This window comes from Dipodomys merriami, unplaced genomic scaffold (genome assembly GCF_024711535.1).
Source record: "Dipodomys merriami isolate MVZ:Mamm:240054 unplaced genomic scaffold, mDipMer1.0.p SCAF_14, whole genome shotgun sequence".
Lineage (NCBI taxonomy): Eukaryota > Metazoa > Chordata > Mammalia > Rodentia > Heteromyidae > Dipodomys > Dipodomys merriami.
In genome coordinates, this window is record NW_027202715.1 from 1,693,217 (window position 1) to 1,717,015 (window position 23,799).

General features: G+C 48.8%; 1 protein-coding gene across 1 annotated transcript in view; it reads left to right on the top strand.

The window, feature by feature from the left end:
* Positions 1–23,799, top strand: part of Cdh23 (cadherin related 23) — a 355,092-nt gene that overhangs the window by 313,584 nt on the left and 17,709 nt on the right. The window contains exons 37-47 of the mRNA XM_070020517.1: positions 2,853–3,074; positions 3,295–3,414; positions 5,359–5,539; positions 9,901–10,034; positions 10,403–10,612; positions 11,585–11,692; positions 13,382–13,484; positions 14,892–15,017; positions 15,653–15,856; positions 18,716–19,174; positions 23,525–23,641. Coding sequence (XP_069876618.1) covers positions 2,853–3,074; positions 3,295–3,414; positions 5,359–5,539; positions 9,901–10,034; positions 10,403–10,612; positions 11,585–11,692; positions 13,382–13,484; positions 14,892–15,017; positions 15,653–15,856; positions 18,716–19,174; positions 23,525–23,641 — 1,984 coding nt within the window. The remainder of the gene's footprint in view (positions 1–2,852; positions 3,075–3,294; positions 3,415–5,358; positions 5,540–9,900; positions 10,035–10,402; positions 10,613–11,584; positions 11,693–13,381; positions 13,485–14,891; positions 15,018–15,652; positions 15,857–18,715; positions 19,175–23,524; positions 23,642–23,799) is intronic.

The following is a 23,799-nucleotide window of genomic DNA, read 5'->3' on the forward strand; positions in this document are numbered from 1 at the left end:
ACTAAGCCATCTTCCCAGCCCTTGCATGATGTTTAAGCTCACTTTGAGTCTTTGTTATTTGAGACAGTAGGCCTAGAGGAAGCCTGCAGATGGCACTCCTGTGCTCCCTCAGGTGTCTTGGGGCACAGCAGGATTCAATCTGGGCTCTTCCCAGGTGCTCACAGCTGCAGCCAGAACTATGCAGAAGATGGAACACAAGCCCATTATGGGAAACAATGGGAAGTCAGTCAACTAACAGACCACAGGACACATTTCTAGGATATTTCATCCTTGAGATTAAAGTTCAGGCTGAGCTAGGCACCAGAAACTCTCACCTTATAATCCTAGCTACTCAGGAGGTTGAGCTCTGAGGATCACCGTTCAATGTTAGCCAGAGTAAGAAAGTCTTATTTCCACTTAACCACACAAAGCTGGAAGTGGAGCTGTGGCTCAAGTGGTAGAGAGCCAGCCTTGAGCAATAAAGCTAAGTGGACAGTGCCCAGGCCCTGAATTCAAGCTCCATGACCAAACTCCATGTTCAAACAGATCCTCAGACTTAGCACTATTTACCTCTCTACTCTGGGTGAGAAAGTCAGAGAAATAATGAAATAACTCATTTTCTCTCCTGGTATGCTTGCTATTTTGAGATTTTTAGAAATTCTAAGGTCCAAAGGATTGTCTTCCCAATGGTAAGATTCAGTCCAGGTGATACAGACAGCAGACCAGAACCCCAGAATGTGTAAATTAGAAGAAACTTTAGAAGTCAAAGAAGACCCTTTGTTAGCAGACAGAAATAGTCCAGAGAGGGGATATAATATGTATAAAGCTTCACAGCTCCATTTTAAAGCTGCCAGTCTTGCCAACTTTGGAAACAGCCACCCAACACTGGGTCCTGAAGACCAAAGCAGAGCTACATGTAGATTCCAGGAATCATCACCCCACTCAGGGGCAGTGACAGACTTCCTGCTGCCCATCTGTCCATCCCTCCCTAGATGTTCCCAGAAATAGAGACAGGATTCTGTCTTATGCACAGCTGATTTCCATCTCTGCCCTTAGCAATGACCTCTAAAGTCCTACAGCATATATAACCTAGTTCACTAATAATGGTGATGCATTGGTTACTTTTGCATAGCTGTAACCAAAATACCTAAGAGAACAACTGAATGGAGGAAAGATTTGTTTTGGCTCATGGTCTGTCCAGGATTACTTGGTTCTAGGCACTTGAACAGAGAACTACATGGTAGTAGGGGAGAGGGGCTCCTCACTTCATTGTGGACAGGAGGAGAAAGGAAGTGTCCAGAGACCAACGTGCACCCACAGTGACCACTTCCTCCAGCTAAACACCCCTCCCAAAGTTTCCACCACCTGCCTGTGGTGGACCCAGCTGTGGACCCAGCTTCCATCATCAACCTGTGGGGGACATTCCATGTTCAACCATAGCAAGTAGTCTGCACCCCAGGCAGGAAAAATCAGTACACTCATTAATGACTTGACTGTTCAGAGAGGGTTAGTTGAGCACCCAGAGATGAGTAACCACAGTAAGAGCCAGGTGCCAGTGGTACATGCTTGTAATCCTAGCTATTCAAGAAGCTGGGTCTTAGGATAACAGTTCAAAAATCAGCTTGGGCAGAAAAGTCCCTGAGAGTGGCTGGGAAGGTGGCTCCGTGGTAGAGTGCTTTCCTTGCATGCATGAGGCCCTGGGTTCGATTCCTTATCACCACATAAGCAGAAAAAGCTGGAAGTAGTGCTGTGGCTCAAGTGGTAGCGCGCTGGCCTTGAGCTGAAGAACTGAGGGACAGCGCCCAGGCCCAGAGTTCAGGTCCCACAACCAGCAAAAAAAAAAAGAAAAGAAAAAAGAAAGTCCCTGAGACTCATATCCAACTAACCACTGAAAAGCTAGAAGTGGAGCTATGGCTGAAATGGTAGAGTGCTAGCCTTGACCAAAAAGCTAAAGAGAGTGCCCAGGCACTGAGTTCAGCAAAATAAATAAATAAATAGTCACATCATTACTATCACATGTCCAATGGGAAAGAAGAGGAGGTGATGTGACTAGAGTCCAGGGAGAGCTATAGAAAGTGGCAGGAAACTGCAGTCCCAGCTGAACTGCAATGAGAATCAGAGACAAGTATCTACTCCTCCCCTCTTCCCACTCTGAACTTTGTCATTTCCTCCCATTCACCAGCCTTTCCTGAAGCAGAAAGCAAGGGAGCCCATGCAAGGTGATCTGTTAGGGAAGGTGTAGAAGAAGATAGAGCAAGGGACCAGGAAAGCCAGCATGTGGCCAACTCAGCTTACATAAAGCCATATCATCCTTCTCTCCTTGGTTCTTAAGTGTTGATTGCTGAGTTTTAATTGGATGAATGTTACTTGCCATTCAAATTGCCCAAACATCTCTAGAGATGGCCAACTATAGGACTACAAAAATTTCTTATAATGAAGGTCATTTTCAGTGGGTTTTGTTTTTCATGGCTCAACAAACTGCCCATGAAATTGTTCAAACTCAATGTCCTCCCTCTTTAAAAGGCTGGAAATATTCTATTTTAATTTACATAAACAATGGGTGAAGTTTAAATGCTGTGTCAGACTGAGTGCCTTATATTCTTGCATCTTGCAGTCTGGGAGGAGACCCAAAATTTAGTAAGCACTGGGTTGGGGTGACCACAGTGGTGGTACAAGCAGTTGCCTACATTGGTTTTGATGAAGTCTCTGTGCTTTCTTCCCCTGAGAGCCTGTGACTTTCTACCATCCCATGAGTTCTCCTTTTGCTACCCTCTGTTAGATAATACTGAATGAATTCAGCCCAGGAGAACAGCCATCTGGGTCCCCCTTCCTCTAGCCCTTGACCAAAATATTGACCATGCATTTCTCTGCAGGCAACCACTCATGTGTACGTGACCATCGTGGATGAGAATGACAACGCTCCTGTGTTCCAGCAGCCTCATTATGAGGTGGTGCTAGATGAAGGCCCTGCTACAGTCAACGCCAGTCTTGTCACCATCCAGGCTTTGGACTTGGATGAAGGGCCCAATGGCACCATCCACTATGCCATTGTTGCGGGCAATATCATCAACACCTTCCAGATCGACAGGCACACGGTCAGCAGCTGGCAGGAGGGTCCAGATGGAGGGTGAAGCTTCTCTGAGGGGTTGGTGAGAAGCAAAGATGGAGCCTGGGAGGAAGCTGAGGGGTGAAGAGCTTATATGGATAGGGCCTCCTCTGCAAGCTGCCTCCCAGGCAAACCACAGAGTACCCCAGACCTCTCACCCCTCAACACCCACCCACCCTCCCTCATCCCCGGTGTCCCCCTTCCCCCAGGGTGTCATCAGGGCTGTCAAGGAGCTAGACTATGAGATCAGCCATGGCCACTACACCCTGATCGTCACTGCCACCGACCAGTGTCCCATCTTGTCCTACCGCCTCACTTCTACCACCACGGTAGGTGGGACTCAGCCTCCATGTGGAAGGCCCAGAAGGTTCCAGTGGGAGAGGGGAGGGGAATGATTAATGCAAAACTTCTCTGCTCTCAGCAGCTTACCCAGAGTGGCTGTGTGGCTTTGAGGGGATAACTGAACCTCTTGTATAGATGTATCTGTCAGACAGGTGAAAACACCTGTCATCCTCCTCTCCATGGAAAAAGCATGAACTACCAACATGGAGCAGATCCCTGCTCTTTCACTTCCTTTCTGTGTGACCCTAAGCAAGTCACCTAACCGCCCTGAGCTTCAGTTTCCTTATATGTGTACAAAAGAGAGATTAAAAACATGTTTCACAATCTGGAAGGAACAAATGAGGCCACGTAAAATGGCCATAGTATAGCTTGAGTATTATTAATCTTATGCCCACAGAAGATTTAAGCAATAACTCTTCCACATGCACTCTTTGTTGGTCGTGGTGTTTGAACTCAGGGCCTCTGAGTACTGTCCCTGAGCTTTTTTGCTCAAGGCTAGCACTCTATCACTTTAAACCATAGCTCCACTTCCAGTTTTCTGATGGTTAATTGAAGATAAGAGTCTCATGGACTTTCCTGCCCCAGCTGGCTTTGAACTATGATCCTCAGATCTCAGCCTTCTGAGCTAGGATTACAGGCATGAGCCATCAGCACCTGGCCCACATGTACTCTTAAAATGCCCTACTGACCTGGCACCAGTAATTTATACCTATAATCCTAGCTATGCAGGAAGTTTAATTCTGAGGATTGAAATAACCCAGGCAAGAAAGTTCTCAAGACTCTCTAGTTGACCAGTAAAAACAGATTGGAGGCCTGGCTCAAGTGGTAGAATGCCAGCTGCTAATTAAAAATCTCAGAGTTTGGGGGCTGGGAAGGTGGCTCAGAGGTAGAGCGCTTGCCTTGCATGCCTAAGGCCCTGGGTTCGACTCCTCAGCACCACATAAGCAAAAAGAAAAGAGCCAGAAGTGGTGCTGTGGCTCAAGTGGTAGAGCGCTAGTCTTGAGCTGAAGAGCTGAGGGATAGTGCCCAGGCCCAGAGTTCAGGCCCCATGACCGGACCCAAAAAAAAAAATCTCAGAGTTTAAGGCCCTGAATTCAAGCCCCAGTACTGTTATGCATGTGCATGCACATATTCAGGAGCATGTGCATGCATGTGCGCACACACACACACATACACATGCACGCGCACACGTACACAATGTCCTCCTGGCTGGGTAGAAGTGACTCACAACTGTAATTCTAGCTACTCAGGAAGCTGAAAGTTGAGGCTAGAGGTTCAAAGCCAGCCTTGGCAGAAAAGTCTTAGAAGACTCTTAGCTCCAATTAACCAGCAAAAAGCTGGAAGTGGAGGTGTGGCTCAACTGGTTGCATGCCAGCCTTGAGTGAAAAAGCCAAGTGAGAGAATGATAACTCCTTTGTACAACTACTTAAAGATAATTGTTAAGAAAAAAAAGCCAAATGATAGAGGCCCTGAGTTAAAGCCTAGTACTGGCAGACACACACATACACACACACACACACACACACACACACACACACACACACACACAACATGTTCTCCTATGACTGTGACCTCCATTCAGCTTTTTGTTGCTGGTAGTGGTGGTGGTCATGGGGCTTGAACCCTGGGCCTAGATGCTGTCCCTGAGCTCTTCAGCTCAAGGTGAATGCTCTACCACTTGAGCCACAATGCCATTTGTAGTATTTTTGGTGGCTAATTGGAGATAAGAGTCTCATGGGCTTTCCTGCCTGGGCTGGCTTTGAACCTCAATCCTCAGATCTCAGCCTCCTGATTACCTAAGATTACAGGCTTGAGCCACCAGCACCTGGCTCCCATTCAGTTCTTACATGAGCCCTAGGAGACAATATTATCAGGTCCAGTGACTGGGTCCAGCCCAGGGAGGCCCCTGCTAAGCCTGTCCATCATCTCAGGTACTTGTGAACGTGAATGACATCAATGACAATGTGCCCACCTTCCCCCGGGACTACGAAGGGCCATTTGACGTCACCGAGGGCCAGCCAGGGCCCAGGGTGTGGACCTTCCTGGCCCATGACCAGGATTCAGGCCCCAATGGGCAGGTGGAATACAGCATAGTGGACGGCGACCCTCTGGGTGAGTGTGGTCTGTTCTGGGGAGCAGGGGAGGGCTAATGGGCAGGGACAGCCCATGGAAGGGCCTTTTTCCACCCCACTCAGAAGCAGGGAAGTGGGTCTCCAGGTAGTGAGTCCCATGGGTTTTCTTATCTAGCCCTCTCTGTGCCTCAGGCTCCCTGTCCATATGGTGCTATTGGGCAGAACACCTCTTTTATCAAAGGAAATAGGGAGTACACTGTAAGGTGTGGGGCTGAGGCTGTTGGTCTTGGAGAGTTACAGAGCCTATGAGAAAAGGCCCAGGGCTAAGGAAATAACACATCCTCAGCACCCCAGTGCACATGTGCGGGGTGCATCTCTGCATCATCCACTATCAGCCTTCACCAGTGTCACAGCTGCTCTCATTGGTCAGAGGGCAGAATGTGTATGCCTGGACTGGAAAGCGCTTTTCCAGGTCACTGTAACTCTTTCCCCATGGAGTGGATATCCTGAAAGCCTGGAGAATCAGGGACAAGCAGGAGGCATTGGGATGACAACAGGGAGTAATGGGAATTGTGAGAGCCACTCACATCATGCAGATAAAAAAAAAAAAAAAAAACAAAGCAAATCTTTTGGGTACCATCCTGATATTTAATTGATCCTTCAACAGTTACTTGTGCTAACCAGGTGTGGGGGACATGGAACAAACACCCATCCCACCATATAGAATGTCAGTGAACTAACTGATTACATAGATGGTTTTGTATTTGGAGAGGTACTGGGTGCTGTGGAGACCAATAAAAATCAAACAGGGGTGGAGGGTGCCGAGTGCCAGGGTGATTAGGGATTTTAGATAAGGTGTCCTGAGAAGACCTGTCTAATGAGGTAGTATGTGAGCAAAGATCTGAGCAAGGTAAGAAATGGGTCAAATGGACATGTGGGGAAGAGCATCCCAGACAGAGGCAACCGCAAGTGCAAAGGTGTGTGTCTATAAGCTCTTAAAGAAACCAAACCACCCTGTGTCTGGAATGAAATTGAGAAAAATGGGGAGGAAGAGACAAAGTGAAAGGATCAGTGTCCAACACTGAGGCTTCTTTGGGAAGATTTGGCTTTTACTGAGTGAGCTAGATCCCATAGGAAAGGGACATAATTTTACTCACATTTTAAGGGAACCCCTCTGATTCCTGGGCTTGAAGCAGACCATGGGCGGGGGAGGAACAGGAGCAGGAAGGCTATCTAGGAGTCAGTGGCAAACATTCAGGCTGACAGTGGGGAAGTTGGGACCAGCCTGGAGGCAGTGAAGGTGATGAGAAAGAAGTGGCATGTTTCTGGCATATTTCACTGGGCTGTGCTGGTTGATTGGATATGGGGTGTGAGAGAGGAAGTTGGGGTTGGGCCTGAGCAAGTTGGAGATGGCAGGCAGAGCAGGTATGGCTGCAGGGGAGCTCAGTTTAAGATGCAGGTAGGAGGTTGTTTGTAAAGCTTGAAATGCCAGAGAAAGGTCTGGGCTGGAGGCAGGTGGAGGGGGAAGTGCAGGGTCAGCATAGAAAAACTGAAAACCATGAGAGACCTAGGAGAAATGGGGAAGGCCCAGAAGCAAGCATAAAACCTGGGCTGATCAGCAATTAAGGCCCTGAAAAGGAAAACAAAAACAAAACCACTTCCACCATACACACTGAGCCTCTGCTGTCTGCCCTCTTTCTCAGGACTTCAGCTGTCCCATCTGCCCTGACTCACTTTGGGGCCCCTTTCCTGTACCTCCTCCTCCCTCAAATCTCCAGGTTTCCTTACAGGGCTCCAGGGCTTCTTCAGGAATCCCTATCATAGTAAGAGTAGTTGTGGACCAGCATACACAGGTCAACCAGGCTTTAGTACTGCACAGGGGCCCATTTTCCCAATGGGAACAACAAGGCAGGGCTGATAAACGATCTGCCCATAGACTTAGACAGGACTGGATGGAAAGCCTATGGTTTTAGCCTCCTATCACAATAAAGTGGGGGGTGTTTTTTACACTACTGAGAAGGCTGATTTGCATTGTGGTGGCCTCTGGCCACCTCCTCCCAATCTCCCAGCTGACCTTGCAGAGGTCCAGCTTGGCCCAATCCCCGTGGCCTGCTTTCCTGAACCTTCCAAGGGATGTGATTGCATTTCCCCTGGCCTGGGAGGGCAGGAGGCCACCTACTGGCTCCTATAGGACCTGCACTGGGCTAGGAAATGTCTAGAAAGGGAATCCCCAGTTCTTTGGAGACCTTGGAGAGCAGGGGTGGGGGCGCTCAGGAAATCCTGCCCGGGACAGCTTCCGCCCCTCCAGGCTGGAAGCAGTCGGGGAGTGAAAGACCAGGTGGAAATCCCAGCTGTGGATGGAGAATGGAGGGGCTGTTTTGGTCTGGTCAAGGAGTTGTAGGCTCTGGAGGCAGAGAATGGTGCAGAGGAAGTGAGAGGAGGCAGAGAAGATCGTTGTCTTTGCTGAGTCTATGTGCTGTGTGTCCATAAGCAAGTTAGTGCTCCACCCCAGGACTGTCCCCTAAATGTCAAGAGGAAAAGAGAAAAAAGTAACTTTCTCCCCAATTCAGCTCTGGGAGAGAACCTGATCTTCCTTTTATCTTTATTCATCCCCAGTCCCATCCTCTCTGCTCCAGCTGGGCTTCTACCTGCCCCTTGGCTTCCTTTACCCCTTCTTGTTTGCACTCCATAGAAGAAGCAATGTCTAAAAAAAAAACTCCAGTCCTGGTGGCTCAGTGGTAGAGTTCTTGCCTTGCATGCATGAGGCCCTGGGCTTGATTCCTCAGCACCACATAAGCAGAAAAAGCTACAAGTGGTGCTACCCTTGAGCTGAAGAGCCGAGGGACAATGTCCAGGCCCAGAGTTCAAGCCCCATGACCAAAAAACAATACCAACAAACAAACAAAAAAAACAACTCCAGTCCTGAGAGATACACTAGGCTGAGGCCCAGGGCCCAGGGTCCAAATCTCAGCTTTATTGAAGTGTTGACAAACTGTCACTCTCTTCTGCATCTGGCTCCATCTTCTAAAGAACACAGCTTCAGCTGGAGACACTGACATCCAACCTCTTAGTCAGGTGCAGATGAAAGCTGAGCCCAGGACTCAGGAAACAGTGGAGCTGGGTATTAAAGGCTCATACCTGTAATTCTAGCTATTTGGGAGGCTGAGATCTGACGTTTGTATGCCAGCCTGGGCAGACAAATCCATGAGACTCTTACCTCCAATTAACCAGCCGAAGAGCAGGAAAGTAGAGATGTGACTCAGGTGGTAGAGAGCCAGTCTTGAGATTTGGGGGGGGGGGGGGTTTGTTGTTGTTGTTGTTTACTTTTTTAAAAAGCAAGGAGGGGCTGAGAATGTGGCTTAGTGGTATAGTGTTTGCCTAGCATATATGAAGCTCTGGGTTCAATTCCTCAGTACCACATACACAGAAAAAGCCGAAAGTGGTGCTATGGCTCAAGTGGTAGAGTGCTAGCCTTGAGCAAAAGAAGCTCAGGGACAGTGCCCGGGCCCTGAGTTCAAGCCCCAGGACTGGCAAAAAAAAAAAAAAAGTAAGAACATGAGGTCTTGAGTTCAAGTCCTAGTACTAGCAGAAAAAGAAAGAGAAGAAAGAAAAGAAAAGGAGAGCAAGCTCAGAAGGACAGTTCCATATTGGGGTGGGCTCAACAAGCACCCCTCACTGATCCACCTGGGACCTGGAGCTCATCACAGCATGCCATTCCTCGACATTAGGATTTGTCTTTATGTGTCTGTGTATTGATCCTAGGACTTGAACCCCTGTCTGGGCACAGTCCCAGCTTTTTCACTCAAGGCTAGTGCTCTGTCACTTGAGCCACACTCTTACTTCCAGCTTTTTTGGTTGTTTATTGGAGATAAGAGTCTCACGGACTTTCCTGCCCAAGCTAGCTTTGAACCATGATCCTTAGATCTCAGCCTCCTGAGTAGCTAGGATTACAGGCGTGAGCCACTGGCATCTGTCATTAGGCTTTACTTGCAAAGCATTCTTTTCTGACAAGACACAACATTTAGTAGAGATGGCATGTTACATGAAGTATCATCTGCTGCCATTGTTAATCAGTTTCTGGTTCCCAGTGATTAAGAGTGAGCTCATAAGGAGAGGGAGCCCACTTTCAATATAAGGGATGTATCTGGAGAGTCAGATGTTGGCCTGTCGCATGGCCTTGGAAGTGACACTGATTGGTCCGGAAGTGTAGGCACATGGGGGCATAACTACATCACACCCTGATACTTATCTGTTGCCCTTGGCTCTCCAAGTGGGGGTGGGGTGGGGGTGGCATGGGAGGCCATCCCCAGACCCAGCAAGGTCACCTCGCTGGAGGAAGGAGGAGGCCAGACTCCCCAGTCTCCTCCATTCCTGACTGTCCTATGTCCTGATGGCTCTCAGGGGAATTCATGATCTCACCTGTGGAAGGGGTGCTGCGGGTCCGCAGAGATGTGGAACTGGACCGGGAGACAACTGCGTTCTACAACCTGACCATCTGTGCCCGCGACAGGGGAGTGCCCCCACTCAGCTCCACAGTGAGTCCTGGAAACACTGCCCCCCTCAGCCCAGAGAAGCCACCAGCTGCCTCTCAGACTCCTTGCTGAAGGCCTGGCATGGGCCTGGCAGCATGGCTCCTCAAAGTACACCCCAACAGCACCCTCCACAGAAGCCCTTCCCACCAGGCCTCTGCTCCAGCCCCAACCCTCACCCTCCACCCCTACCCCTGCAACGCTCCGTCCTCCACATTTCTCTTGTTTGGCTTGCCTTCCTTTGATGTTTTTCTTCCTATTTTTCCATGACTACCTGTGCCTTCCCTCCTTCCATACCTTTGCTGCCCTTTTCTGTCTCCCCATCATTTTCCCTCTTCCTCCCTGTTACCCCCTATTCCTCTGGCTACCCCCAGATGCTGGTGGGAATACGGGTGCTGGACATCAATGACAATGACCCGGTGCTGCTGAACCTGCCTCTGAACGTCACCATCAGTGAGAACAGCCCGGTCTCCAGCTTTGTTGCTCATGTCCTGGCCAGTGATGCTGACAGTGGCTGCAATGCTCTCCTTACCTTTAACATCACTGCAGGCAACCGGGAGCGGGCCTTCTCCATCAATGCCACGGTAGGCCGTGCCCATGGCCCCAGACTCTCTCCCTAAAGCAAGCAGGTTCCTGCCCTACAAGCTGTTTTTCTTTAAGATAGGCTCTTGTTATGTAGCTCAGTCTCCAGAGAACCAGGATTATAGGCATGTACTACCACACCCAGCTTCCCTGGAAGGTTTTCAACTGCTGTTGTTCAAATTCTCAGTTCTAGTTCCTTGATTGGGATGAGGAAATCTCTGTGCTAAGCGTAAAATCTTGGAGTTTCCCCAATGACCCAGGTTAAAGGGAGAATTCCTTAAACCAATTATAACAAGTAGAGTTTGAAGAAAGATGTAACAAAGTATGAAACAGCCAGACATGGTAAAGCATCCCTTGAATCCCAGCACTGAAGAAGCAAAAGGATCTTGAGGTCTAGGCCAAGATCAGGTTATGTAAACCAGACCTTGTCTAAAAAAAAAAAAAAAATTCACAAACTGGCAGGTTCTAGAGACCTACCAACTTGACTCATGAGCAGTAATTAAACAAATGAGACAGAAAAACAACTTAATTGACTGAAGCTTAGTCGGTCGAAGGCAGCTGATTACAGTTTAATTAGTTAACTGTCAACAAGACCTCCAGCTAAGTAAAAGCACAGTTATGGTGACTGAAAAAAAGGTGGGTTAGCCTATGCTCAGCCCAAATCCGTGGTGCTTAAAAGTATCCATGTGGAAGTCCCCCCACCATCCTGCTTGAGGTTTGTCTTGGGCAGAGATGGGGCCCAAGCCTCTGGTCACTTGGTTACATCAAAGCCCCTTGGAGTGACCTCCTGGAGTGTCCATGTTTGCCCCATCCTTTGGGGGCAGCTAAACCTAGCATCAGTGACCCATTGGCAAGACTCTGCCACACCTCTATAGCTCTCATCTCTCAGGCAGTTTGGGGAGCTGCAGAGCGTGGGACCAGAGCCCACAGTGGGGAACAGGTGCCACTTGGCTCACCAGCCATGTGCATCCCAGACAGGGGTGGTCACTGTGAACCGGCCCCTGGACCGCGAGAGGACCCCAGACTACAAGCTGACCGTTTCTGTGAAGGACAACCCGGAGAACCCCCGCATAGCCAGGAGGGTAAGCTAGGAGGGCCCTGTGGGTACCACTCTCCCCCAGGGTGGCAACCCTAGGGCTTACATGCACAGGCTTTGCACTCAGAAAGTGCTGGGTTCAAATCCCAGTTCTACCTGTCTTTAGGTGTGTGGCTTTGGCAAACTAACTTCTCTGAGCTTCCATTTTTCTCTTCGCAAAATTACTGCACCCACCCAGACTTGTGAAGCCTATGAAAGCCATATATGTAATGTCCTCAGCACGGTGCCTGGCCCATGGCAAGTGATCCATAAATGCCATCTATTATTTTCTTTCCCCCTGAAACCATGGGCATGTGCCCAGAAGTGCCTGTTTTACAGTCACACTGTACTTGCAAGTCCTATAAGGACTATATTGTCCTTGAAAGACCAGCCAAAAGAAGTTTACTGAAAGGCAACAAATAGGTGTTGCCTGACAAACTCCCTTCCTGGGTAGGATAGGCATGGTCTCACCTGCTATGAGGTCAGAGTGCAGAGCCCTGCCCAGGAGTCCTTGGGCCTGCTCCCCTCAGCTCTACTCTAGCTGAATGGCTCAGCCCAAACACTGCTCTCTCAGGGCCTCAGTTTCCTCATCTATAACCTTCTTCAGGCTAAAGGTGTCATATGCATGGCCTCTCTCACTCGGTACTTCTCAGCTTCCTCCCTCCTCCCTGCCTCTTCTCTTTCTTGGTCTCCTACCTACCCCCATACCCCCAGTTATGAGTTATGGAAACAGGGAGGCTGGAGCTGACTCACTGTCATGGCTGTGGACCAGACGTCACTCATGCTCCCACATCTGTGAAATAGCACGCCTTTCATTCCAGGAGTCACAGGCAGTGGGAAATAAAGCGCTATGTGTTGGATGGACTCTGATGGGTGTCAGACAGGATTTGTAGGTTGAGTGTATAGCTCAAGTAGTACAACACCTGCCTCAAAAAGTTCAAACCTCAGTACTGGCCACACACACAAAAAAAACTATAACTTAGGCTGGGCACCAGTGGCTCATGCCTGTGATCCTAGCTACTCAGGAGGCTGAGATCTGAGGATCAAGGTTCAAAGTCATGCTGGGCTGACTCTCATCCAAATAACCACCAAAAAGGCAGAAGCTTGAGCTGTGGTTCAAGTGGTAGACCATTAGCCTTGAGCTCAGAGACAGCCCCCAAGCCATGAGTTCAAGCCTAGTAGCACACACACACACACACACACACACACACACACACACACACACACACACACACACACACACACATACACACACACACACGCACACGCACACACACACACCTACCTTGAACTTGCCTTCCTGAATTCCTTACCAGAAGGTGCAACACAGTAAAATACCTCATCTATTTATCTTCATACCATTCCCTGAAAGAATTAAAGTTCCTACTTGTTCCTGGCTTGTGCCATGCCATGGTAGAGTGCTTGGCTAGCATGCACAAGGCCCTGGGTATCATCCACAGCACTGAAAAAAAGCCATATGTCAGATTGGAAAATCAAGGCCCAGATGAGATTATTTGCCTAAGGTCACTCAATGAGCTGGTACCAGAGGGTCTTGAACCCACATCTCTGGACCTCTGGAGTGGGCTTTTTTTTTTTAATCATCTGCCTGTTCCCTGAGTCCCTACTTTTCAGCTCTCTTCCTGGGGTCCTTGGCTGGAGCACAGCCTACAACCTGTCCTCATCCTGCCCCTCACAGGACTTTGACTTGCTGTGGGTCTCTCTCTTGGATGAGAATGACAACCATCCCCTCTTCACAGAGGGCACCTACCAGGCAGAGGTGATGGAGAACTCTCCCGCAGGTAGGTACTGCACCTACCCAAGCCATGGCCTGCCATGGTCAGGCACTGCTGGAGCCTTGGGCGCTAAGGAGGTCCTGTGGACCTGGTAGTGTAGCTGAATGTAGCCCCCAGTGGGTGTGCCGTAGTGTCTCAGGGGAAGCACAGCTCTGAGGGACTACTGACAAGGCAGCAGGTCTGAATGAGATTATTATGGTCATTGGTCCTCAGGGAGGAGAGAGCAACCTAATGCCCTCAAGAGGGTATTCAGGCTAAACATCAGTACCTCATGCCTATAATCCTAGCTACTCAGGAGCCTAAGATCTGTGGTTCAAAGCCAGCCTGGGCAGGAAAGTCTGTGAGACTTTTTAATCTGTAACCACCAAAAATCTGGAAGTAGAACTATGGCTCAAGTGATAGAGTGCCATCCTTGAGCCAAAAGAAAAAAATAGCTAAGGAACAGTGCCCAGGCCCTGAGTTCAAGCCCCAGTACTGGCAGAAAAAATACATTAAAAATAAATGAATAAATAGGGCATTCAGGGTAGAAGGACTATCTAGGACGGGCAGAGCCCACTCCTCCCTCCATGCTCCCCCAACCCCATTGGGTGGGAGCTCTTGGAGAAGGAGGTAGGGATTCTGAGTAGCCATTATATATTGGTCAGCCTTGTCTCTCTTCAAAGGGACAGCACCTGCCCTTTAATACAATCTCTCCCAACCCCCAGTCCTCAACCTCCCCAGCCGCAAGCTCAGATTCTAAGTGTAAAAGAATGAGCTAAGATCGAGGCTCATTGGCAGGGCAGTGCTTTCCCTACTTGCCTCTGCCCATGTCGGCACATGTCCATAGCGTGGGGTTATACTCATGCATAGATACAATGGCCCTGTGTGCCCACTTGGCACCCTCTCGGCACATGTGCTCACTTCCTGCAAAGGCAGACAAATACATCCAGGAGAGCCACAGGATTGTGTGTGTTTCCTTGGTAAAGGATGAAGGACACACGGGCCCATGCACCACCAGTGGGCTCCTAGCCATACGTGGTCAGACACTGTAGTTAGTGCATTGCATTACATACATGTGGACAGATAGGACCAACATGGGGGGGGCGGGATACCAAGGAGCCCCCAGACCCTCCTGAGGAGTGGCCAGCCTCAAAGGCTGCTGGGAAGCAGGTGTGGCTCCAGGCAGGCCAGGGGCTTGCTCACCACTCTTGTGTTTTCTCCCCAGCAGGGCTTTGAGGCCGCTCCCAGGCATCTGCGTTCAGTCTGCCAAGGCTGCCGCAGGCCCGCCCCGGGGCCTCCCTATCCTGCCCATCTGCCCGCCTCACCTCCCTTCCCTCTCATCCATCCTCAGCCATGGCTCACAGGGATAGGGACAGGGAGGGGGGAGGGCAGGGGCCGGCTTGGCCTGTGGTGACTCCTCTCCCCCTGGCCCAGGGACCCCCCTCACCATGCTCAATGGGCCCATCCTGGCCCTGGATGCGGACGAGGATGTATATGCCGTGGTCACCTACCAACTGCTGGGTACCCACAGTGGCCTCTTTGACATCCACAACAGCACGGGTAAGGCCTCTGCTCTAGCCTGGCTCTGGGGTGAGCCTGGGCCCCCGCTTGGTCAAGGGTTCCTCATCAGTCTAGGATCCAGGCTTTCCTGGGAACCCCAGTTCTCACAGCCCCCATTCCCATACTGCAGCTGGATTAGGGCGTCAGCAGCCCCAGGAAGACGCTTGGAGATAATCCAAAGGACCTGTTGATGCCCAGACTTTCCAATAAAGCAGAGAGTCCCAGATGACTCCTTATCATCTCCCAAGCTCAGGCCACAACATCACGTTCCTGCCTGGCTGGAAATAGCCAAACCAGCTTCCTTGTCCTCCATAGGGGCATGTCACATCAGTCTGGTTCTAGACAGATGGCCAATCTGGTGACAAGTACCAACAGGGAAGTCCATCTCTCAGTGGAGCAGGTCACTCTTCCCAGGCAGGACTGGAGGATGGCAGAGGACCCCTGTGGAGGGCCGCCAGAGACACATGGGGTAGTCAGGCCTTGGGAGAAGAAAGTCATTGTGCTACTTTCTGTTCATCTTTGCTCCCCATTTCTATGTGCTCCCCCTCTTCCTCTGTCTCCACCCTGTTGGCCCTCACTGTCTTTTACACCTCCGCCTTCTATGTGTCTCCCCGGCTGGTGGCACGGGGTGCCAGGCATGGTGAGCGTGAGGTCAGGTGTCGTCATTGACCGGGAGGCCTTCTCACCCCCCATCCTGGAACTGCTGCTGCTGGCTGAGGACATAGGGCTGCTCAATGGCTCAGCCCACCTTCTCATCACCATCTTGGATGACAATGACAACTGGCCCACCTTCAGCCCCGCTGCCCTCACCGTCCACTTGCTGGAGAATTGTCCACCAGGTAGGAAGCACCAGGCTCTAGGCCACGCCTCCTGTACCCACCAAGGGTTAGTTGAGGATGGGGTGGAGACCCAGGTAGAAGCAAAATTCTCTTCCAGGGACAGTTAGGCAGCTGTGTGATTGGAGAGAGCACGGGAGTGCTTCATGCCCCACTGCCCACTCCTTTCTCTGAGCCTTAGTGTACTACATGCAAAAGAAGATGAGCAAGTACCTTCTATCCATGTTCCTGGATGCAAAGACGACCTGTTCTAATCAAAATGAGATCAATGTGGGCTGGGAGTGTGGCTTTGCGGTAGAGTGCTTGCCTAGTGTGCATGAAGCCCTGAGTTCGATTCCTCAGTATTACATAAACAAAAAAGTCAGAAGTGGCGCTGTGGCTCAAATGGTAGAGTGCTAGCCTTGAGCAAAAGAAGCTTAGGGACAGTGCTGAGGCCCTGAGTTCAAGCCCCAGCACTAGAAAAAAAAATGAGATCAATGTGATTCCCAACCTAATCAAAATTTAGAGTAGGAGTGGCTCAAAAGGCTAACCAGAAAAAATAAATTTTGAAAAAAATAAAGCCAGATGTGGTAGTTTTGAAGTCAGCTTGAAGTGTTTAAAACTATAACAAACCTAGGCTAGTTGTTGTAGGTAGTAGAAGCATAGTACAAAGCTAAGTATTTTAATTGAGTGATATAGAATGGGCACAAGTAGCTTAGAAATCAATACTGGTAAATTAAAGAATATGATTGAGCAAAAACTTTTGATATCTGTTATGTTAGATTACATAAGTACACGCAGATCATATAATCAAATATTTGGTATAGATTCAGCCCATATCAGACACCAAAATAAAACTCAGGGATATCTAAAGAAAATGTAAGAACAGAAAACACTGGAAAATGAAAGAAGAATAAGGATAAGAATGATAGTATTTATCTAATTTCTGAATAAGAAGGCTCTAGACATAAAAAAGAACAACTCATAAAAATACTAAATTTCAGCCAGGCACCGGTGGCTCACGCCTGTGATCCTAGCTACTCAGGAGGCTGAGATATGAGGATTGCAGTTCAAAGCCAGCCCGGGCAGGAAAGTTCGTGAGACTCTTATCTCCAACAAACCACTAGAAAACCGGAAGTGGTACTGTAGCTCAAGTGGTAGAGCGCTCGCCTTGAGCTGAAGAGCTGAGGGACAGCGCTCAGGCCCAGAGTTCAAGCCCCACGACCAACAACAACAACAAAAAAAAAAAAAAAACCCTAAATTTCAGCACACACAAAAAAATTTGAAACTTCTGGCCAGGCACCAAGGGCTCACACCGTTAATCCTAGCTACTAGTTTAGCAGTCAATCTCCAACCCCTCAAAAAATTCTCACAAACTGAGAAAAAGATCTCTTCCCAAAATATCTGAGATCATCAAACCTCCACCTCTGGAGGTTACAGTCCATGCTCTATTGCTTTGGGCTGTGGTGAGGCAGAATTTCCTGGCGGGAACTCAGAGTAGAGCAAACTGCTCACCTCATAGGGCCTGGGAAAAAAGAAGAGGGGGCCAAGGTCCCAGTGCCTCCTCCAGCTACACTACAGCCAGGTGTCTTTCAACTGGGCCCTACAAAGAGCTCCATGGCTGGAGACCAAGTCTTAATGACTAGCCTTTACTTAAACCATAGTGGTTCATAATTAAACAGTGATTTGTATAAATTGACAGGAAAGTAGGCAAAGCAAGCAATAACTTACTAACCATTAAATTACAAAATATTATTTAATCAAAGAACTTTTTAAAATTTTCCTATTGCCAGGCGCTGGTGGCTCACACCTATAATCCTGGCTACTCAGGAGGCTGAGATCTGACTATCGCAGCTCAAAGCTAGCCTGGGCAGGAAAGTCTATGAGACTCTTATCTCCAATTAACCACCAGAAAACTGGATGTGGCACTGTGGCTCAAAGTGATAAAGCACTAGCCTTGAGCTGAAGAGAGAGAGCTCAGGGACAGTGCCCAAGACCTGAGTTTAAGCTCCATAACTGACAAAAAATAAAGTGAAATTTTTCTGTTAAATTACAAATGTACTTTTTTTCCCCTTTTCCTAGTACTAGGGCTTGAATGCAGGGCCTCTCTCTCTTGTTTGGCTTTTTTTTGCTCAAGGCTGAAGCTCTACCATTTGAGACACCTCCATTCCAAGGTAGTTGCTTGGAGAATAAGAGTCTCTTAGGTTTGGGGGCTGGGGAGGTGGCTCAGTGGTAGAGTGCTTGCCTTGCATGCCTGAGACCAAGGGTTCAATTCCTCAGCACCACATAAGCAAAAAGAAAAAAAAAGCTGGAAGTGGCGCTGTGGCTCAAGTGGTAGAGCGCTAGCCTTGAGCTGAAGAGCTGAGGGACAGCGCCCAGGCCCAGAGTTAGGCCCCACGACAGGACCCAAAAAAAAAAAAAAAAGAGTCTTTATCTGCCAAGGCTGCCTTCAAACCTAGATTCTCAGATCTGTCTCCTGAGTAGCTCAGATTATAGTCATTAGCTACCAGCATCCAGCTACGTAAATTCTTTGGGGTTTTTTTTTTGTTTTTTGTTTTTTGTTTTTGGTCCAGTTGTGGGGCCTGAACTCTGGGCCTGGCTGCTGTCCCTCAGCTCTTCAGCTCAAGGCTAGCGCTCTACCACTTGAGCCACAGCGCCACTTCCGGCTTTTTTTTTCTTTTTGCTTATGTGGTGCTGAGGAATCGAACCCAGGGCCTCATGCATGCAAGGCAAGCGCTCTACCACTGAGCCACCTTCCCAGCCCCAGCTACGTAAATTCTTAAAAGTAAATGCCATCAAGACTACAATAGGAGGAGGCCTTTCTTGGTATGGGCTTTCTGGACAAAGCCTGAGTGCTCAGCTTCTCCCCACTCATGCCCACAGGATTCTCAGTTCTTCAAGTCACAGCTACTGATAAAGACAGTGGTCTCAATGGGGAGCTGATCTACCGAATAGAAGCTGGGGCTCAGGACCGCTTCCTCATCCATCCAGTCACCGGGGTCATCAGTGTTGGTGATGTGACCATTGACAGAGAGGAACAAGAGTCCTACAGGCTGACAGTGGTGGCTACTGACCGAGGCACTGAGCCCCTCTCAGGCACAGCTATGGTCACCATTCTGATTGATGACATCAATGACTCTCGTCCTGAGTTCCTCAATCCCATTCAGACGGTGAGCGTGCTAGAATCTGCAGAGCCAGGCACTGTTATTGCCAACGTCACCGCCATCGACCTTGACCTCAACCCAAAGCTGGAGTATCACATTATTGGCATCGTGGCCAAGGATGACACTGACCGACTGGTGCCTGACCAAGAGGATGCCTTTGCTGTGAATATCAACACAGGTACAAGGGCCTGCTGCTGCCCACCACCCCTTCCTCCCTCCCTCCCTCCTTTCCTTCCTTTTCTCCCTCCTTACTTCCCTTCCTTTCCTCCCTCCTTTCTCTCCTGCTCCTTTGGTATTCCCTTCTAACAATATCTATCCCCCTTTCCCTTCTCTTCCCTGCTTCCTCCCTCTCTCCTTTTTTTTTTTTTCTTTTTTTTTTTGAGGTCATGGGGCCTGAACTCTGGGCCTGGGTGCTGCCCCCTCAGATCTTCAGCTCAAGGCTGGCATTCTACCACTTGAGCCACAGTGCCACTTCCAGCTTTTTCTGCTTATGTGGTGCTGAGGAATCGAACCCAGGGCCTCATGCATGCAAGGCAAGCATTCTGCCACTGAGCCACCTTCCCAGCCCTCCCTCTCTCCTTTCTCTTACTCCTCCCTTGACCAGTGCCTCTTGAGTTTTCTGGCTCTCCTCCTCTACAGATTGTACAAGAATGCCCACCTTACCATGTAAGCCAGCATTCTGTATTACAGTTTCCATGTTTATAATATTAAAGCAAAATAACACCTTGTTTTAATAATGCATTTCTGTAATAACTACAGTCAATCAAACACTTCATGAATATACCATCCATATAAATTGTTTACTTTTATTGTACCCTTAATTTTTTTTAAATCTATGGTCTTCATAAAACAAAGGGAGCTACCTGTGGCTTATCTTTCACAATTTATGCCACTAATTGTAGTTTTTATTTTTTGTGTGGGGTGTTGTTGTTGTTGTGTTGTTGTTGTTGTTGTTGTTTTGCCAGTCGTGGGGTTGAACTCAGGGCCTGGGCACTGTCCCTAAGCTCCTTTTACTCAAGGCTAACACTCTTACCACTTGAGCTACAATGCCACTTCTGGCTTTTTCTGTGTATGTGGTACTGAGGAATCAAACCCAGGGCTTCCTGGATGCAAGGCAAACACTCTACCACAAAGCCACATTCCTAGCCCGCCACTAATTGTAGTTTTGATGTTCTATTTTTTTTCCCAAAAGTTCAGTGTTTTTGATCTACTGAAGATTTAGGGGAATCCATGGCTCTGGCAAAAATTCTAAACAATCATTGTTGTTTTTTCTGGGTTTGTATTGTTTCGTTTGATAAGGTCTCCTTATGTAACCCAGGCTAGCTTTGAACTCTCAGTGGTGCCTCTTGTCACCCCATCACCTGAGTGCTGGGATTATAGTCATGCACCAACCACCACACCTGGTTTTACCAATCGTTAGAAAAAAGCAAATCAGCTTTCTGTACAGGTCTGACAGAGTGCTTGACAGTATTGGCATTGGTGACACCATGGGGATACTGGAATTCTCAGGCACTAATTGTAGTAATTGAAATTAATTCTGTCATCAGCCAGCAACCCAGTACCCATTACACTCAGACTCCAAGGCCCCACAATTCTTTTTCCTAGTACATGTCCCAAAGTACTTCCCAGCATGAGATGGGGCTGCCCCAGTATTTCCTGTGACAGGGCACATTCCTACAAGACTAGAAATTAAAAAGTAGTGGTTCATGCCTGTAATTCTAGCTATTCAGGATGCTGAGATCTGAAGAAATTCTGTGAGATTTATCTTCAATTAACTACCAAAAAAGCCAGAAATGGAATAGAGCTATGGCTTTAGTGGTAGGGCACCAACTTTGAGCTGGAAAAACTCAGTGATAGTACCCAGGCCCTGAGTTCAAGCCCGAGGACCAGCATACACACACACACACGCACACACACACACACACACACACACACACACGCGCGCGCGTGCGCGTGCGCATGCACGCACACGCGTGCAAGTAGAAGGTATATACAAGGCAGCAGTTGAAAGCCATAGAAGAGATACAAACAACAATGTAGGTCAACCTCACAATTAAGTACTTACTAAAAAGTACAAGAAATAGGGCTGGGAATTTGGCTCCATGTTAGAGTGCTTGCCCTGCATGCATGAGGCCCTGGATTTGATTCCTCAGCACCTCATAAGCAGAAAAAAGCTAGAAGTGGTGCTGTGGCTCAAGTGGTAGGGCTCTAGCCTTGAGCTGAAGAACTGAGGAACAGCGCCCAGGCCCAGAGTTCAGCCTCTATGACCAACCCCCACCCCAAAAGTACAAAAAATAGATACCACTACACTATTTGCAGAACTGTAATCCTAGCTACTCACAAGGCTGACATCTAAGAATTGTGGTTCAAAGCCAGCCTGAGAAGACAAATCCAAAAGAGATGGGAAGACAAATCCAAAGCCAGAGATGGAGGCATGGCTCAAGAGGCAGAGTGTCAACTATGAGTGAGAAAGCCAAGTAAGAACATAAGGCCCCAAGTTCAAGGTCTGGTACCAGCACATACATACACAAAATATTTTTTAAGCTAGATGCAAGTGGTTCATGCCTGTGATCCCAGCTATTTAGGAGATAGATTATTGGGATCACAGCTCCAAACAAGACTGGTAAGAAAATAGTTTGTGAGATGCTCTTCTCAAGGAAGAACTGTGTATAGTGATGCATGGCCATTATCCTAGCTTCAGAGAAGCCTGGCATAAGTGAATTGTGCTCAGGCAGGAGTTGAGACCCTATCCCAAAAATGAGGAAGCTAAGTCAGGGCTGAGTGTGTGTCTCAGCAATACATGCACCTGTCTAGCAAGCCAAGACTGGAGTTCAAACCTAACTACTGCAAAATAAATAAATAAATAACAAAAGCAAAAACAAAAACTCTGTAATGCCTTATAGTGATTGCTTGAGAGAAGGGGGAGGAGTAAGGAAATACAAGCGAATGCAAGGCAAAGCATCAATTACCCCAACATGCAATAAAACTAGTCAGATTGGCTTTGTTTGCATTCAGATAAGGAAACAGAGAGTCCCTGAGCTTTTGAGAAGTTGCGGCAGAATCATCCCCACCTGGGTTAGAGAGTTCCCGGCCATGTGGTTGGTCAGGACCATGGAGAGCTGCTCTTAACCCTGCCGGGTGCCAAAGCCTTTATCACTTACTTTTTTTTCTGTTCTTTTAGCCTCCCACTGACTCTCTTCTTTCTTTTTCTTTTCAGTGTGTTTTTTTCTTCCTCTTCCTCACTCTCTCCTACCCTTCTTAACCTTCTGTCCCTGTTCTTACCAGAGCCTCAGCCTCTGAGCTTTCCACTCTAAACCGGGCTCCCACTTGCTGACTCCTGTCTTCTCCCTCTGCCTGTCTCCCACCCACTCCTTTCCTTCCTTCCCTGGCCAGCTCTGCGCCCACACCCTGCTCTATTCCTCCCTGCTGCACTTTGAACTAACCAAAGTTAATCCTCTTCTCTCTTCCTCACGGCTGGCAGGCCCACAGGTTTGAGCTCTGTTTCTGTCACCTCCCACCTCATCTCCTCTCTGCTTCACCCCATTGCCGTCCTCCATGCCCACATACCCCCACCCTTCCTGCCCTGTGGGGCCGGCCCAGGCCGTGCCCAGCCTTTGCAGACTGAACGCAGCTGCCCTCTCCCCATCCTCGCTCCCCAGCCTGGGTGAAGGGGAGCGAGAGTAGGAAGAGGAGGAGGAGGAGGAGGCAGAGGCCCAGGGTAAGTGACTGCCCATGCCTGGGGACCCATGGAGAACAGAAGTCCAGCAGGGGGTCTGTCGAGGGTCTGCCAGAGAGGGAGAGGAGGTCTCACCTAGGGTAACTGTGGAGTTATCATTTGGAGCCACCAGGCCCCGGGGCAGGTAGCAAGAAGAAACAGACTCAGCATAGTCAATTCTACAATCAGCCAATATGTCTGTCAAACCAGACCCGAGATTCTGAAGAGTTTTCCTCTGACTCAGGGTGCACACAGAGACTGTGGGGGACAGTAGCTATACATTTCCAGTCCCCTCCTTCAGTGAACCATGCCCCACAAGACAACACATGATTCCTGGGCTCCCAGCACAGTAGCCCCTCTTGGCACCTAGCTATATGACCTTCTTTTATTCTTGATCTCTCTAGAACATAGTAATTTCAAAATTGTGATTTTAAAAAATATATCAGTTTAAACACATTCACATGGCCTCACTTCTTATGTGCCTGGCAAATGTTTTAAGTATTTGGTAAATGGAATCACATTTAATTTTTCTAATCAGAAGAGTCCTGTGCAATTAGTACTGTAATTCCCCTCTACTTTCATAAATGAGCAAACGGAAGCACAGAGAGGTTAGACAGCTTGTGCAAGGCACACAGCCAGTAAACACTGGATGATATGTCCCCATCCATGCAAGTGGCTATGTGTCCTTCCCTAGGGTCCATGTGGAATGACTTCCCCCTGCAGGGATTGGGAGGTAGGCCAGGGGCTCCCCCTGGGAGGCCCAGATTGTAGAAAATTCCCCTGGAGCTGAACCTGATCTGGTCTGGTCCACAGGGTCTGTAATGGTGAAGTCCCCCCTGAACCGGGAGCTGGTTGCCACCTATCAGGTCACTCTCTCAGTGATTGACAATGCCAGCGACCTACCAGAGCAGTCTGTCAGCGTGCCAAATGGTAAGATTTCCCTTGCTAGTTTCTCTTATTGGTCACTCAGAGCCAGTGTGGATGGGGACAGGTGAGGACAGAGAACCAGCAACAGATACAAGCCTGACCCAAAGAGGGAGCCAAGCATCAGGACTCAGCCACAGGGCTGCGTGTAGAAGCCATGGCAT